This window comes from Ctenopharyngodon idella, chromosome 1 (assembly GCF_019924925.1).
Source record: "Ctenopharyngodon idella isolate HZGC_01 chromosome 1, HZGC01, whole genome shotgun sequence".
NCBI lineage: Eukaryota > Metazoa > Chordata > Actinopteri > Cypriniformes > Xenocyprididae > Ctenopharyngodon > Ctenopharyngodon idella.
The window spans coordinates 37972299-37988658 of NC_067220.1; the positions used below are offsets into that span (position 1 = coordinate 37972299).

The window sequence follows — 16360 nt, forward strand, 5'->3', positions numbered from 1 at the left end:
ATTTCTCATTAATGTATTTTTAAATGCACGCTTTATTTTATTATTCTATAAAAATATTTTTTTTTTTTACCGTTCCTGGCACTTTTTCCTGACTTTTTTATTTGTATCTATGTTTAGGCAATATTGTTTCCTTGTTGACTTCCTTGTCGACAGCAACACTCAATAAAGTTATTTTTAATATAGTAAAAAGAGTCTTTGTACAGTCGGTAAAAAAATGTACAGATAACACAAACACACGGTCATCTCAACAACAGCTTTATAAATACAACTCATGTAATAGGTTTGATGGATTGTGTAATTGTACAGGACATGCATAAGTCTGCAGTCAGACACATAATAGTTTCACTTTTCAGAGGAAAAAAAAGGAGTACAAGATGTTAAATGATACACAAGTATTTCATTTGCAAATATTTCGTGTATGCGTTTGAAATGTGATAGGGCTGCGGTTTTGCTACACTTTTTTTTTTTTTTCCACAGTGTGTGTGTGTGTTATTTTTTGGCTTCATCCATGTGTGTGTGTAATCAAATGCTTTCAAAAATCAAAAACAATTTAATCATCAGCTCCTTGCGAGTAACAGATATGTCATGATGTGCCATTCGCACAAACCGTCTAATAACAACTGCACATAATGTTTTAAAGGCATCAAAATAGCTCTGAGGTAATAAAGGGTGTAAAACCAGAACTAACACATAACAGTCACTAGTTGCTAGTCATTCACATCATGACTACAATAAACAACAGATAGTATTTTCTATTTAACAGATATCTATTTAAAAACATTAATAAAATAGAAACAAAGTATCTGTTAATTGAGGCCATTGAGTCTTTAAACAAAAGTGGTTTTATACCCTTTTGCTCAGATTCATCAAAGCATCGAACCAATGTTAAAAATGTTTGCAGTGACAAAGTCAATGATTGGAGCTTGTGAAAATATTCAACGAAACACATTCTTTCTCCTTTACTCCAGTACAACAACATTCAAAAGATTGAATATTTGAGTCCCCGAAGGCCTTGTTAGGTCTGAATTAAAATGACAGATCATTTTATCACATTATCTTGATGAGCATACTATAGTTTTACATATGCTATTGTAAAGTAAATGACATAAATTCATTTTTTCAGACAAGACAGTTCTCCCACGTGTGTAGCATGATCCATTCTCGGCCTGAGAATACAAAAAGAAACCAAGCAAAAACAGAACTTCAAAATATATGTACTGTAACAATGAAGTGTCTTCTTGCTATTGTTTTTATGTAAAATGTAAAAACATATTCTGCATTTTTTTAATGTTTAGCCAGGTAAGATTTAGGTTTCTAGCTATTTGTCTCCCTTACTGAAGTGAAAAGATGAACAGGATAAACTGGGAAAGCAGGAACATTATTAAGGCATTTTGTTCAAACCAACTTTCTATGAGAGTTTTTTTTCATTAGTTTTTTAAAAAGTTAATAAAGGTAGCCATACTAAAAGTGCACTTAATGAAAGGAGACCAAGCTGTCTTCAAACCGGGCTGCTCTCCTAAATTTCATTATGCTTGACTTGAAGATGAGTATTTTGTTGTGAAATATCCAGAATGAACGAGTCTAAAGAGGTTTTAACTTCTTAACCACTGAGAACTGCAAGAGAAAGCTTAAATTAGCCTAATCAAATAACCCTACTCTCGACGTAACTCTCTTTTTCCACCTAATGTCACAGTGTCTGCTGAGATGCGTCTCTTAAACAAAGTTCCTTTGGGTCCCTGGTCCACGTCGTGTCAATGGAAATTATTCAGACAGTATCATCCTGTTTGAATGGACATTGGAAGTCTAAATGGAGGAAGATTTTGTAGATGTTACCAGTTGGTTCCTCAGTGGTTCCAAAATGTGAAAATGAACAGAAATGCATTTCCCACATGCTCTTGTTCGTATGATAATTTACAAAAGTTCACTGAGATGCTTCTGTGTGAGCTTTATTGATTTGCTTCAAGTTTTAAAATACATCTTCAGACTGTCTTTGTTAAGACAAGATGCATTTTTTCAAAAGCAGATGACACTTGAAGACAAACCAACAATTTCAACAGGTTTAACGGTGCACTTTTTGAGAGATAAATATTACTTTTGAATAATGTTTAAAATTATGACCATTCACATGAGATGAAGACTTTAGTTATATCAGTAGCCTAATAAAAGCTGTTTTATTCTACATGAAGATGGTCCACTGATGGGAGCCGCCATTTTGAGATCACATCTGCTACCACTCATTTCACTAACAGTGGAATAATAGTGGAATAAATTAATCATGGCTGACTGCGAAAAATGCATTTCTAAAACTACATCGATATCTGAACACTTACTTTTACTAGTGTGATGCTTCATCCAAACCACTAGGTGTCAGTGCGAGTCGAAGCGCAACATAAAAAAAAAAAAATGATTGAGTGCACCTTTAAACCTGTTGGCAAGAAACAAACGTTCAGTCGTTAATCCGATTCTAACTGTTTTCCAGAGCCTCCTCTCTTCCATCACAGTGTTCACAGGTCCAGCTCATTCACAATTCACTCAAATTGGCCACACTTGTCCTCATCGTCACTGAGTCACGGAGCAGAAATGTCTCTCTACGGCACTGTCACAGTGAAGAGGCTCTCAGCAGAGGTCGGATACATAGTCAAAGTCTCGGAAACTGTCCTGATCCTTCCGCGAGAGCACCCGGGGTTCACGAGGCGGAGTGAGATTCGGCGCTTCTGTTGTGAATTCCTCATCGAAGTTGCTGACATCTTCTGATCCTCCGATAGACGGAAGAAAGGGAGGAGGGAGTTTACGGAGGAGAAGAGCCTCCCAGTCCATATTCTGAGGGAAAAAAAGAGGAGAAGCACATGATGTTTTTCTTATTTTTTTCTTATTGTGGCACTTTGTGTGAAAAGTATGATCATGTAATTTAGTTATGTCAGAATATATGCTGTTATTCCAAATGCCAAAAAAAAAAAAAAAAAACACATTAAAAAGGGGGATTTTTATGTGTACTTCATACACATTAAAAAGAGGGATGCACTGATAGAAGCCAATAACTTTTTTCTTATTATGGCTGAAAAATGGCTGATATTAAAATTCTACACTATAAATTAAAAATGAATCATTAAAAACTAAAAGAAGAAAAGAAAAAAAAGCAATTTAAAAGTGAATTTAGGCTTCACAACAAATGTACAGTGGGGGTTCCTAAAATGAGATTTTGAAATATTTCCTTAAAGTACCCTCTGAGATTTTAAGGTAATATTTCAATAATTTAATGACACATTTGAATTTTCACAGTTCTCTAATGTTAATAATTATTATTATTAGTAGTAGTAGTAGTTTTAACTAGTTTTAACGTTATAAAAAGGAAGACAGAAATATTACTGTTGTAAATCAAAATTGTACTGTAAAACAAAAACAAAAAAGAATATTTGATCATTATAATAATGAAATGTGCTGCTTGCTTCAATGAACCACAAAGATCATCAGACTATACAGTCATTTCATTAAATTGCAGCCTTTGATTTGATAATCGCACTAAGCTATATCACGATTATCATCCAGTCTAATTTATTTATTTTAATTTTAAATTCAATATAATTAATTATTAGCTTATCAACTCATGATCCCTTGTTTGGGAAAGCCTGATGTACAGTATGAAAAATGGATTTTCATTTTGAGATTGGCTAAAGATTACATTTTAAATTATTAGTGTTTTACATAAAATTATAATTATTGTGATTAAAAATCTTTCTCACCCTGAAGAAAGGTTGTTTCTTGACATCCTCTGCATCTTTCTCACTTGAGCCCAGTCGTCTTTCTGGATTTCTCCTTAGTAACTGTATGAAAAAATAGGCAAAATCTAACTTTATTAACATATTATTTTACATCATATTATATGAAGAAAACCAGGACATTCAGCAGGGTATGTCCGCTGCTCTAAATGAATAAAAGAAATGTAGGTAGGCTCAAAAAAAAATCTATTTACCCTCCTCATGATGCCAATGGCCTCTGAGGAAAGGAACCGTGGGTATCGCACTTCATCGTTCACTATGCTGTCAAAAACCTCCTCTTCATCATCACCTGGAAATGGGGACTAGAAAAACAGTTTTAGATCAGACAGATGCCAACACTGTATAAACGTTTCAAACATCTCAAAAGCTCAAATCTCTCACCTCTCCCACCAGCATCTCGTATATAAGCACTCCGAGTCCCCACCAGTCCACGGCCCGCGTGTACGACGTGTCTGTTAGAACCTCTGGAGCCAGAAACTCTGGAGTCCCACAGAACGTACTGGTCCGGTCCCCAAAACCCATACCTGAGGAAGACGGAAATGTCTGACAAATGTTCTGGACTTCATACCAAGTGCAATCAATGTGAACAAGAAAGATAGGTGGAAAAAGAAACCATGAAAGAGGGGTGAAAGTCTTTACCTTCTTTACACAATCCAAAGTCGGCAATCTTCACGTAACCCTCTGTGTCAAGCAGCAAGTTGTCCAATTTAAGATCTCTGGAGAAGAAACACAAAAATATATGCCATATACAGTATATTTAAAACATTCTTTTAAACACAGCCAGAACATGTGTGCAGAGTTTTCTGCATACTCACCGGTACACAATCTTGTTGTCATGTAAAAACTGAAGTCCTAAGACTACACAAGCAGAATAGAACCTGAAATACACACAAACACAAATTAAATTATGCATTGTCACTAAAAAGCTGGAAACTTTCCATTTATATTATAATATTTTCTATATTCTACCTGTAATCTAAATATCACACAAACCTTTTCTTTTTAAGAAAGTTAATCAAAATAATGTTTTAAGCTCTTTTTCTTATGGAAACTCTTGGTTGGTTCCCACAATATGCACAACCATTCAAAGGTTTGGGGTTAGTAAAGTTTATTTTTTAAAGAAACTATTACTTTTATTCATCAAGGATGCTTAAAATTGATCAAAATTGACAGACATTTATAATGTTAGATTTCTATTTTAAATATAAGATTATAATAAAAAATCAGTTTTCACAAAAATATTAAGCAGCACATTGATTACACTGATAATAATCAGAAATTTTTCATGAGCAGCAAATCATCATACTAGAATGATTTCTGGAGGATCATGTGACACTGAAGACTGGAGTAATGATGCTGAAAATTCAGCTTTGCATCACAGGAATAAATTACATTTTTAAATATATTCAAATAGAAAACAGCTATTTTAAATTTTAATAATATTTCAGAATATTACAGTTCTTACTGTATTTTTGATCAAATAAATGCAGCGTTGGCGAGCATAAGAGACTTCTTTCAAAAACACTTAAAAAATCTTTTGAATGACAGTGTAGCTGATTTCAGGTTGTTTGATCCAGACAGTGTAGCCAAAACCTGACAAAACATACACAGCCCGTGGCTCGGTGAAGACGTCTGCGTGTATATGCATCATTAGGTCCCCGCCTGCCGTGTACTCCATGACAAAACACACATGTTCTGGAGTCTGGAAACATGCAAACAGGTTCACCAGGAAGGGGTGTTGCGCACTGTTCACCGTCTCAAAAATGCGCTTCTCACACATCAAACTGAGGGAAAGACAGAGCAAGAGAATCAAGAATAACTGAAGAACACATTTCTGAAAAACTCAAAACAAAAAGGAAAAAGTTATTTTGTTTACCTTTCCACTTCATCTCTGGCCACAATGTCTCCTTTCTTTAGGGCTTTTATGGCGTACATGCTGCCTGACTTCTTGTATTCTGCCAACAGCACCTAACAGACACGCATATGATAAAAATTTCAGAGAGAAAGAGAGCTAGGGTGAAGTTGAAGGATAAAAGAAGGGGATAAAGGCGAGGAAGGCTGAAGATCACCTTTCCAAAATGGCCTCTGCCAAGAACAGCAATTAGTCGGAAATCCTGCAGGCTCAAAGGGGTCTTCTTCTGTTTACTGCAACACACACAAACACAAACATGCTTAGAAACTACACTTTAAAGAGTCAGATACAGTTGCTATATGACTAAAAGAGAATGTTTATATCGTGTGCACATGCATGTGTGTTTGAGTGTACCTGCTCAGTGAATGTGTTCTGATTTGTCGCTCAGGAGTGGTGACGTCAGGAGCAGAGAGGGGCTCAGTGGCCGGCTGTCGTTCCTGTGTCAAGAAGCAGAGAGAGGGGAGGGGTTACAGAGAGATGGGAGGGGCTAAATATAAAGAGTTATAGAGTTATAAGTGTCTCTCACGGGAGTGCCTGTATCTGTGACGTCTCGCCGGATGTCCACCTTCATCGGTGAGTCATAGTCTAAACTCAACTTCTCCACCGATATCTCACTGTAACACACAAACATATAACTGCAATGAAATCCACATTGCAGCTTGTTTGTCAGATCAGATCCACGCATGTTTCACACGACACTTACTTAGACTAGTGTGTACTGCATAGTAAATTAGTTGCACTGTAGTTTAGATTTAGACTTGGATCTCAGGCAAGCTTTTATATGTGAATAAATATCAAAAATGGAAATATACAATATCCTGGCCAATTTTATGATAATTATGGTAATTTATATAATTATGGTACTTTAGGCCAAGATGCAAACTCATAAGGGATGAAAACGGTCACAAAGTTTCACCGAATTTTTTTTTTAAATATCAGCTTTAAAATGTGGATTTATAGCTGATTTTAAAATGAGGATATAGAGGAAAAACTCACATTAGACTCTAAATAGAGTTAAAAAAAAAAAAAAAAAAAACACACACAAGTCCACATTCACACTTGTTTTTAATGGAACACATTTCATATATAATAATAATAATAATATTAATAATAAAATATTTTTTATTAAATTATAAATTAAACCAACCAATAAAGAGATATCACTATAGTAATAGTACTACTGTAGGTACTGTACAATATTGTGCAAGTACTGTAAAATAAAAAAGGAGTATTGAATTATTATTATTTTATTTTACAGAACAACACTAAAATTACAATACCAACATTCATGGTTGTCTTAAAAGCTTTTATTTTGGCGGAAAACTACAAGGAAACCTTTCCTCTTTTGAAATTTATTAACTTATTGTATTTATTAACAATTGTCAGATGGTACAGGCTCAGCGGATGATTATTTTAATTATTTTTACATAAAAAGAAAGAAAAAGTTGGCACACCCCAGCTCCAAAAGTATAAAAAAACTTTTTATTTCATGTTCTCACAAATAGGTGACGTTTTGAGACTTTAGGTGGCTCTTCATCAGACAAAGACTATTTTTGTATTTTTTGTGAATTATTTTTACATATCCATGAATATACATGTATTATGGGTGCACTGAATCTGTGTGACTTACCCTGTCTGTACAGTGTGGGCGTGAGGGCTGTAAGTTCCTGTGTTGTTGACGGTTGGTATGGCATTCCTCAGTAACCTCACCCATGTGCCGATATCAACGTTCATCTGCCGAGCTCGCAGAAATGCTTTACCTGCATGTGACCACAGACACACACAAAAGAAAACACATTTGTTTAATCTCTGGCCACTAGATGGAGCTCCACACCATTTGAGTCACATGCCAATGATTAAAGTCAATGTGAAATGCCATTCAGGTAAATTTATGTGCATTCGGATAAATTAATCAATAGATTAATGAATTTAGAAAATAGAGAAAACATTTATCTCTTACCCTGTTGCTTGGAGAAAACTTTCTTCTGCCTTTTTAGCCGTGGAACCCTCTCGATCACGGGGTTAAAGAAGGTGACCTGAAGTAGACAAATGCCATTTCAGTGGTGCCCAGTGGTGTGAAAGATTTTAGCACATTTATTTGGTTTGAGTGTGTTTATAAAGCAATCTATGCAATAAGTAGTGGGAGAGACTCCCTTTATGGACATAAGAGACATATTTCTGAGTGTGCATTTGTGTGAGCACCTCTGCCAACAGCAGTCCCTGTGGTTCTAGCTCTAGTTGTACTCGGTGTTTCTGGTTGTCCAGGAAGTCCTCTAACTTGAGAAATTTCAACGCACACAGAGATCGGTAGTCTCTCCAGTACACGGCGATCTCCATCTCTCTGGACTGCACACATAAAGACAAACAATTAAATATTTTAGTATTATTTATTTACTATTATATTTATATAATAGTAATATACTATATATATATATGCTATATATAATATACTATATGTGATGCGATCTGGGAAAACCCGTCGGATGTCGCGATGGAACGTTTTCAGTAAAGTAAAAAAAATAGGTTGAATGTCATTTTTTTTTTGTCAAAATTGGGTTTTCATTAAATTATCATTCTATAACATCTTGTCTATCATCTCTGAAAATATCTTGGCAAAAATCGCCTGTTAAGTGCAGAAAAATAGCGATTTAAAGTGGCAAGGCTGTCTTTCTCTAACGTTACTGTTTAAAAACAAAAAAAACGCTTATAGCTTTCCCTCTCTTAACACTACAAAGACAGTTCACCTATCAAAATAAACCACATTACATGTAGAATGAAGGTGTATTAATGCAAATTTCCCGCCAGTCCTGTATAAACTACGGCACACAAAGATTTTTTTTTTCTAATACAACGTTATCGTGAGAAGGCGGTGCACAAGAGAACAACTGAGCTATAATGAACACACATGTTCTAATTATGTGTTTATTAGAGGTTGAATTCAAATCAAATACTGCCAAACTGCCCATACTACTTCTGAATAGGATGTCTACTTCATAAAATGTATGAAAATATGGAAATATATGGTTCATATTACTCAAATAAATGGAGGCGCCCTTACATGGTCAGATATGGAGCTTGAGTGTCATCTAGTGAAAAAGTTTGGTAGGGCTCCTAAACAAAATCTTACAGAAAGCTCATTTTTGAAATATTTCAAACTAAAATTTGGAATGTTGACATTTTTGGCTTTTATTTTCTTGCAGTTTAAGAGTAAAACATGCTTTGTAATATATTATTATAAAATACAGACAATTATATTTTTACATTTTCATAAATTAAAATTCTAACTTTTTTTTTTTATTTCACTTTCATAATTTATTTCACTTCTACAATAATCTGACAAGTGTCTTCTTAAAAACAAGACCAACCTTAGGTCTATATTCCAAAGCATTCTTGAATTACCATTTATGTTTGGATAGTGCATTTTCATGTCTATGCGAAAAAAGGGGGTGAGAGTTATTTAAACCAGTTTTTCTCAAAATTCCGTTCCTGAAAATCAGAGCGATAAGCTATGAAAGAAGTAAAAACAGATTTGGAAAGGGCTCGAATCCAGCTTTCATATGGTATTGAAACCTGTAATACACAGATCACATCACATATATATATTTATTAATATTTTGAATTACCTTTCATCTGTAGTTTTTTCAGTTTTCATTTTAGTTTGTTTTAGTAATTTTATGTGCTTTGGTAATTTTTATTGTTATTTTATATATAACAACAATAAAAATGACAAAAGCACACATATATATATATATATTTTTTTTTTTTTTTTTTTTTAGTTTGTAATTTTAGTACTTGTTTTTTTTAGATGCAAAGCCAAAAAATTTAAGTTTAAGTTTTTCATCAAATATTTATATTTTATTTTGTTTCTGCTTTATTTCAATACACCACAAATTTCAAAAGTACCTAACAAAATGACTAAAACTTAAACTAAAATGTATAAAATATAAATATATTTCTATTTAGCTTTATTTTTATTAGTTTTAGTAATTTTAGTACATAAACATATTTTTAAGTTAGATGCAAAATTTCTAAATTTTTTTAAAAAAGTTTTTCATATATTTATTTAAAATTTTCATATATTTATATGAAAATTTCAATATATTTATATAAAAAAAAATTCAGCTTTATTTCAATAACCAAAAACAATTTTGTATAGTTTCAGTTAGCAATAACAACACTGATCAGAGTGATTCATTCAGTACTTAAGTTTCAATTAACAAATAATCATACAGATATTATATATCCTTGTCAAAAAAGACATTCACATTTTAATTTGCTTGGCTATTAATTATTCTGCATGTAATGTACTAATGTACTTTTTTTCTCCTAAATAGAAAAAATAGCGTGTCATTGCTTGTGTAAGAGTTATTTGAGATGCTCCAGTTGGCAGTCGAGTCACTGATGTTACACATCCAAAGGATTTTGTTTTTGTAATTATAATTACAGCCTATTGCCTAGAGCTTTAATTAATGAAACAGACACTGAACCTCTAATCTGTGTAAATCTACTAATAACACAGAGCTCAACTCACTCTCTCCAGCTCTACGGTGAAGGTCTGATCCCAGCCCTGTTCTCCAACCATCTTCCATGCTGTTTGACCCACGACCGCGTTGTCCATCTTCAGTACTGCACTCACCTCCGCTGTGCACACACAACAGACATCATTTCAAAAGTATGTCTTTTAATTGAGATCAAATTAAGGTCAAGATTTCCCGATTTCTCATACACTTCCTGATGAATATGTGAATATGTCCACTCACTTTTTCTGTGCTTTGGTTACGGAAGTATTTTTACCATTCATTTAACCCACAAGGATTTTTTTTAAAGTCTTTGTTAAAGCTTTACAAGCCATGAATCAAGCCAACCAGCTACGAGGTGAATCATAACATTACAAAGTTTTATTTAAAGCAAAAAAGTATTTGAAAATCATACAAAAAGACAGAGGTACAACACTGTGTACTTAACGGTTTTTATGAGGGAAACAGCTTCAATCCCATGAAGAGTTGTGATTAACATAATCAAATTAAAAACAATGGAGAAAGATAAAACTATCTCTATAGAAACAATATATTCAAGTTTATAGCAAAATATGCAATAATCCCACTTGAATACATTATTCACAGTGCTTCATAGGAGTGAGAGTACCCTACAAGCTCCGTTGGTGCATTTTGCTTATTGTGACTCTGATTGGTGGAATTTTTGTACAGCATCATGGGTAATGTAGTTTTTCACCACAAATTCACCTGTTAATCATAATTATTTTAAAATAAGTTGAACTACTGCGGGCTGACAACTTCAAATTAGCAAATTACAGTTCACAGTAGGTCTGTCTTTAATAGTTTTTTAGTTATCATTAAAAATCAATTTCCCTATGGAGTAAATGAATGGAGGATTTACTTCTGGGACCCGACTGCTGTTTTTGTTGAAAACATCAGCCAATCACTCACTAACATGATAATCCTGTTTTGTTCAATGCAAAACTGTCACCGCCCATGACAGACACAACAGGTTATTGAGTTAAACTTAGACATCACCACAGACTAATCACACTATGAATGTTATATCCTCTACACACACTCACAGGACAGTTCGTCTGTTTTGGGGGGTGTTTTTCCACTAACGCTGCCGCTGCGACTGTACAGGCCTTTTCCACTCCGCATAAAGGACCGCCCCTCTCCCGGACTGTAACACGGCAACACTACCTGGCTGCCCTTGGAACGGCCGGGAACCACCTCCAGCACACCCATACAGCCCAGCAATGTGACCTGAAGAGTGCCTGCAGTAAAACAATCAGATCTTACAAGCCAGAAGCTGACAACTTCTACATCAATTTAAAGAGATGTAAATGATTTTTTGAATACCAGTGAGCGGTGAGGGTTTGGAGAGGGTGCTGTACTGGTTGTGCAGGTAGGGGGCGCCATGTCGAGAGCTGAATGCTGGTGAGGAGGCTAAAACCAACTCCTCTTTAATGACAGATGCTTTGGGATGATCCTCAGGAAGTTCTGCTAACCGCCTATCTAATGAATCTCTCAGCAGATCCAACCTTTGAGACGACTCACTCAGACGACATTGAGCCTGAAGCAGCAGAGAGAGGAAGAATTACTCAATGTATGAGACTTAATTATTAACTTAACTGGAAAAGACAGTGTTTACTTACATAATAGAAGTTAGAGATATAATTAAAAGATACATGCCATTGTTTAAACATAATATAGTATAGAATATTTTTTAACCTCTGACATGGCCTTCTTATCCTGTACTTTACTGGCTCCAAGAAGTCTAAGGACATTTTTCGCTCCCTCAGCAACAGCATGCTCTACGCGGTAATGGTGTCTGAGCTCCTCAATCCGTAGCTCCATACCACATGGGTCAGGCTTTCCTGAAGAGAAACACACGCACAAATACACAAAAAGACATATTTAGGCTATCAATATCACTCACATTCCCACAGCAAATTACATAAGCTATCACACAAGCCATTTTAACCCCTTAAAGGTGCAATAGAATATTTTCAGAGAGGCTAGCAATAGCGAGCTAGCTTTCAAATCATAACATCCCATCCTGCCTTCAGAGCGTCTCCAAAGCCACACCTCCTCCAAAACACATGAATGCGCACACACACACACACACACACACACACACACACACACACACACACACACACACACACACACACAACTGCTCTCGGCGAAGCATCACAAGAGACAACAATAAACTAACTCATGTCTCAAAGCACATAACATTACAATAATAATGAACGTAAACAACTTTTCTGATTCTGATTCTGACTGAACAGCTCTGGTTAGAACGTCACGGGTTGCCATCTCTTAATTACGGTAGTTATGTCGTGACGTGAATGCAGTATAAGCTTGTTGTTTTGATTCGGTAGGAGCTGTAAAAGGTGGCTGCTGTTTGTTTGCGGTGTTCCATGACTGACTTCCTACATAAACTCAGCATATCATGAAACGCGCTGATGACGTATGATGTCTGCGCAAACAGGGTGCAAGAGGGTATGTGAAAACATACGTTGACAGGCAGCTAGGACACTGTATTATTTCATCCAATCATTATATTCGGACCGAATATAATGATTGGTTGAACATTTTATGATCCTACACCTTCCATAGACAATATATATATTTATAAAAAAAACATTTAGACTGTTTAACATAGTGATTGCTATCAGGATATGAGACTTTCAACCAGTATAACAAAAACTGTTTCTGTAGAGAATTACCTATTGCACCTTTAATTAAACAGCAAGGGAGAATTTATTTTAAAATCAAATTCTGTGTCATAACTTGTTCCTTTATCAATCGGTTAATGGGTAACTGAAATTAACCTGAATTGAATGTGATCTCAAAACAGACATTAAGTCTAAGATACATTAAAAGGTCGTGATGAGGTCGTGTGCATCTATCAGACTTTGAAGAGGACGAGGGATGATGTGGGATCAGGACAGTGAGCTTCCATATAGTAATTACTGTACTTATGCAAACTGGGGGAGATGATTGTAGATCATCTGAGGTCTGCCACGCTGCCAGCTACAGACTTTTAAAAATAAGAGGATTATTAGGGATTATAAACCGAAAGATTAAGATGCTATGGTGTTATATTATACTGTCATACCATCAAAAAACATTGACATGCTGTTCCGGGTTTTATATAAACATTTCTCTGTGTCTGTTTGGTTCTGACTGCAAAACAAGCAGTTCAAAGCATTCCCGAGTGCAGGGAATATTGTGAGTGTTTAAAAACTTTCTCTCAATGTTCTACATAAACAAGACTACAGACTGTTTTCTATTCCCAGATTCACATATATTTTTAATATAGCTGAGACTAGAAGAGCGTGCTTGTGTGTGAGCGAGTGCATGTTAGGACTGACCAAGTAAAATCATATATTGATACATCAAGATTCTGCCATTTTCCATTTTAGGGAAAATGGCACTTGAATGAGTGGATTTTATAAAGAGGTATGATAAGACAGAGAAAAAGACATAAAGAGAAGGAAGGATTGACTGCAGAGATTTTTGTGTCCTAATAAGGCATGAAGTTGAATGAGGTGACAATTTCAGAAACAGACTCTCGGGGAGTGTGAATGTGTGTGTATGTGTGTACATGTACACACTGAAGGTGTATGTGTGTTTATACAGGAGTACTAAAGAATGTGTGTTAACTAATGCCACTATAAGCATGAAACATTGTGTTTTATATCATATGGTCTCTGGTCTATGTCTGATGATTTCATAAGCTATAAATTACTTTAAAATCATATAAAGTTTTAGGTGTGTGTGTTATTATTATAACACAAGTGAATTTTCAATTCAACCATGATAATATTTCAAATAACAACAAATTAATTATTAGTCTTGTTTCCCAGTAAAAATGTTTAAAATATCCTTAAAACAAGATCCATGTGCTTCCTAATATTTTTTTTGTAAACTGAGATACTTTGATGATTAGAAAGTTCAAAAGAACAGCACCGTAAAAGTCTTTACTGTCAATTTTGATCCCCAAACTTTTTAATAGTAGTGTATATGGAAAATGGATAAAATACTGTTAAAGAAATGTTACTTGAACTCACTTAAGTTGATATAATAATATCAACTTATAAGTAAGTTAATGTTTAGAGAGTCAGACTGGTAACACGAAGGTTGCGGGTTCGAGTCTCAACACGACTGCAACTGATACGAAAATATGAAAACGAAATGACTAGGGCTGCCCCCTAATAATAGTCAACTAACAGTTAGTCGACTAGAAGAGGCAGTTGCAGTCGACAAAAAAAAACCTCCACAGGAAGTGGCGAAGTCCATGAGGGAGAGTTTGTTAATCCAATTTGCGAATCCAAATATTCACCTATCATTTATTGACCTCAAACACGGCTTATCACTTGAAACATGTAAGTAGTAGCAACTTTACAAGTCCGCTCACTGTTAGCCTAGTCCTAGACAAATGTGCGCTATTATTTGGCGCATATCTAAGTGTTTGTGTAGAGAGCGTGCTTACTGCATGAAATACAGGCACCGGTGCGATCACTTGCATTTAACTTAAAACAGGGTATGTGTCAAACATCACATGACCAAACCTTAAAACTAGTCTCATTGCATCCGCTTGTCAGAGAAAGTGTTAACAGCAGTGTGAACTGATGGCATATCTATGGACTTTTAAGGTAATCAGCAAAAAAACTACCTAGTTCATATTACTGTAGGTGTTTTATTCTAAATATCTAAACGTTAGTGTGAAGAAGAAAAATTAAAAAAGCTTTTGAATATCAATCTGCTTATGCGGGGGACATCAGTTATGCTCATCTTTGCTCGCTCCTTTTAAGTTATCTTAAATAAAACATCAAATTTTTTCATGAAGACCTAAACCGGAAGTGATCTGATCTATTTTACAGAATACGGAAGTTAGATTGCGCATAACCCCTATACTCCATCATTTTAGTCATACAGATGAGAGTAATGCAAACTGTAAAGGGTCTTCTTTTATTTCTGTGAACTCACAATAACAACAAAACGTTGTGCTTTTTTTAAAATAATGAAAACAATTAGGATGTGCTTTCTGCCGTCTCTCTCTGTGAACTTGAGTATGTAACAAAGCGTATACTTGCCTCAAAGACATGAGAAATATATCTATAGAAAGCTTGAAATGTCTACAAATTAACCAATTCAAATGGAAAATAAATATTCTCAGATTATGTAATTCATATGAAACATGCATATATAGGCGCGTACACTACTGCGGAGATGACAAGTCAGCATTGTTGACTTAATCTCAGCCGAAAACACAGAAAACATTATCAATAAATTATTAAAATGTTTATACAGTCTTCCGTCTGTTTTTTCATGACACATTAATAATCATCACTTTTGTCGGTGCACTGCGGCAAGATTAGGCTATGTATTATATATAGGCAATTAAAGTCTCATTATTATGATTTATGGCTTACTAAAGGTTTAGTTCACCCAAAAATGAAAATGTCATTTATTACTCACCCTTATGCCGTTCCACACCCGTAAGACCTTCGTTAATCTTCGGAACACAAATTAAGATATTTTTGTTGAAATTCGATGGCTCGGTGAGGCCTGCATAGCCAGCAATGATATTTCCTCAATCGTGATGGCCGATTTCAAAACACTGCTTCATGAAGCTTCAGAGCGTTATGAATCTTTTGTGTCGAATCAGCGGTTCAGAGCGCCAAAGTCACGTGATTTCAGCAGTTTGGTGGTTTGACACGCAATCCGAATCATGATTCGACACGCTGATTCATAATGCTCCGAAGCTTCCTGAAGCAGTGTTTTGAAATCAGCCATCACTATATAAGTCGTTATTTTGTTATTTTGCTATTTTGCCGCACCAAAAATATTCTTGTCACTTTATAATATTAATATTGAACCACTGTACTCACATGAACTGATTTAAATATTTTTTTAGTACATTAATGGATCTTGAGAGAGGAAATGTCATTGCTGGCTATGCAGGCCTCACTGATCATCTTAATTTGCGTTCTGAAGATTAACGAAGGTCTTACGGGTGTGGAACGGCATGAGGGTGAGTAATTAATGACAGAATTTTCATTTTTGGGTGAACTAACCCTTTAATATAAACGCACAATTTGTCGACTAATGGCTTAAATGAACGACTACTAGTCGACTAGAAAAATCTTTAGTCG

The 16360-nt window shown here is 35.0% G+C and overlaps 1 protein-coding gene across 4 annotated transcripts in view; it reads right to left on the reverse strand.

Moving 5' to 3' along the window:
- Positions 1-242: 242 nt before the first annotated feature.
- The window catches only part of pkn1a (protein kinase N1a), a 53200-nt gene continuing 37082 nt past the window's right edge, over positions 243-16360 (reverse strand). For all 4 annotated transcript variants that reach the window (XM_051905532.1, XM_051905515.1, XM_051905540.1 and 1 more), the window contains exons 5-22: positions 11922-12067; positions 11550-11763; positions 11270-11464; positions 10220-10329; positions 7891-8034; positions 7649-7724; positions 7319-7448; positions 6215-6302; positions 6043-6125; positions 5846-5921; positions 5653-5744; positions 5384-5560; positions 4592-4654; positions 4416-4492; positions 4158-4300; positions 3971-4078; positions 3741-3821; positions 243-2820 (exon numbers count right to left, since the gene is read on the reverse strand). In XM_051905532.1, coding sequence (XP_051761492.1) covers positions 2617-2820; positions 3741-3821; positions 3971-4078; positions 4158-4300; positions 4416-4492; positions 4592-4654; positions 5384-5560; positions 5653-5744; positions 5846-5921; positions 6043-6125; positions 6215-6302; positions 7319-7448; positions 7649-7724; positions 7891-8034; positions 10220-10329; positions 11270-11464; positions 11550-11763; positions 11922-12067 — 2207 coding nt within the window. In that variant the 3' untranslated portion in view covers positions 243-2616. The remainder of the gene's footprint in view (positions 2821-3740; positions 3822-3970; positions 4079-4157; positions 4301-4415; positions 4493-4591; positions 4655-5383; positions 5561-5652; positions 5745-5845; positions 5922-6042; positions 6126-6214; positions 6303-7318; positions 7449-7648; positions 7725-7890; positions 8035-10219; positions 10330-11269; positions 11465-11549; positions 11764-11921; positions 12068-16360) is intronic.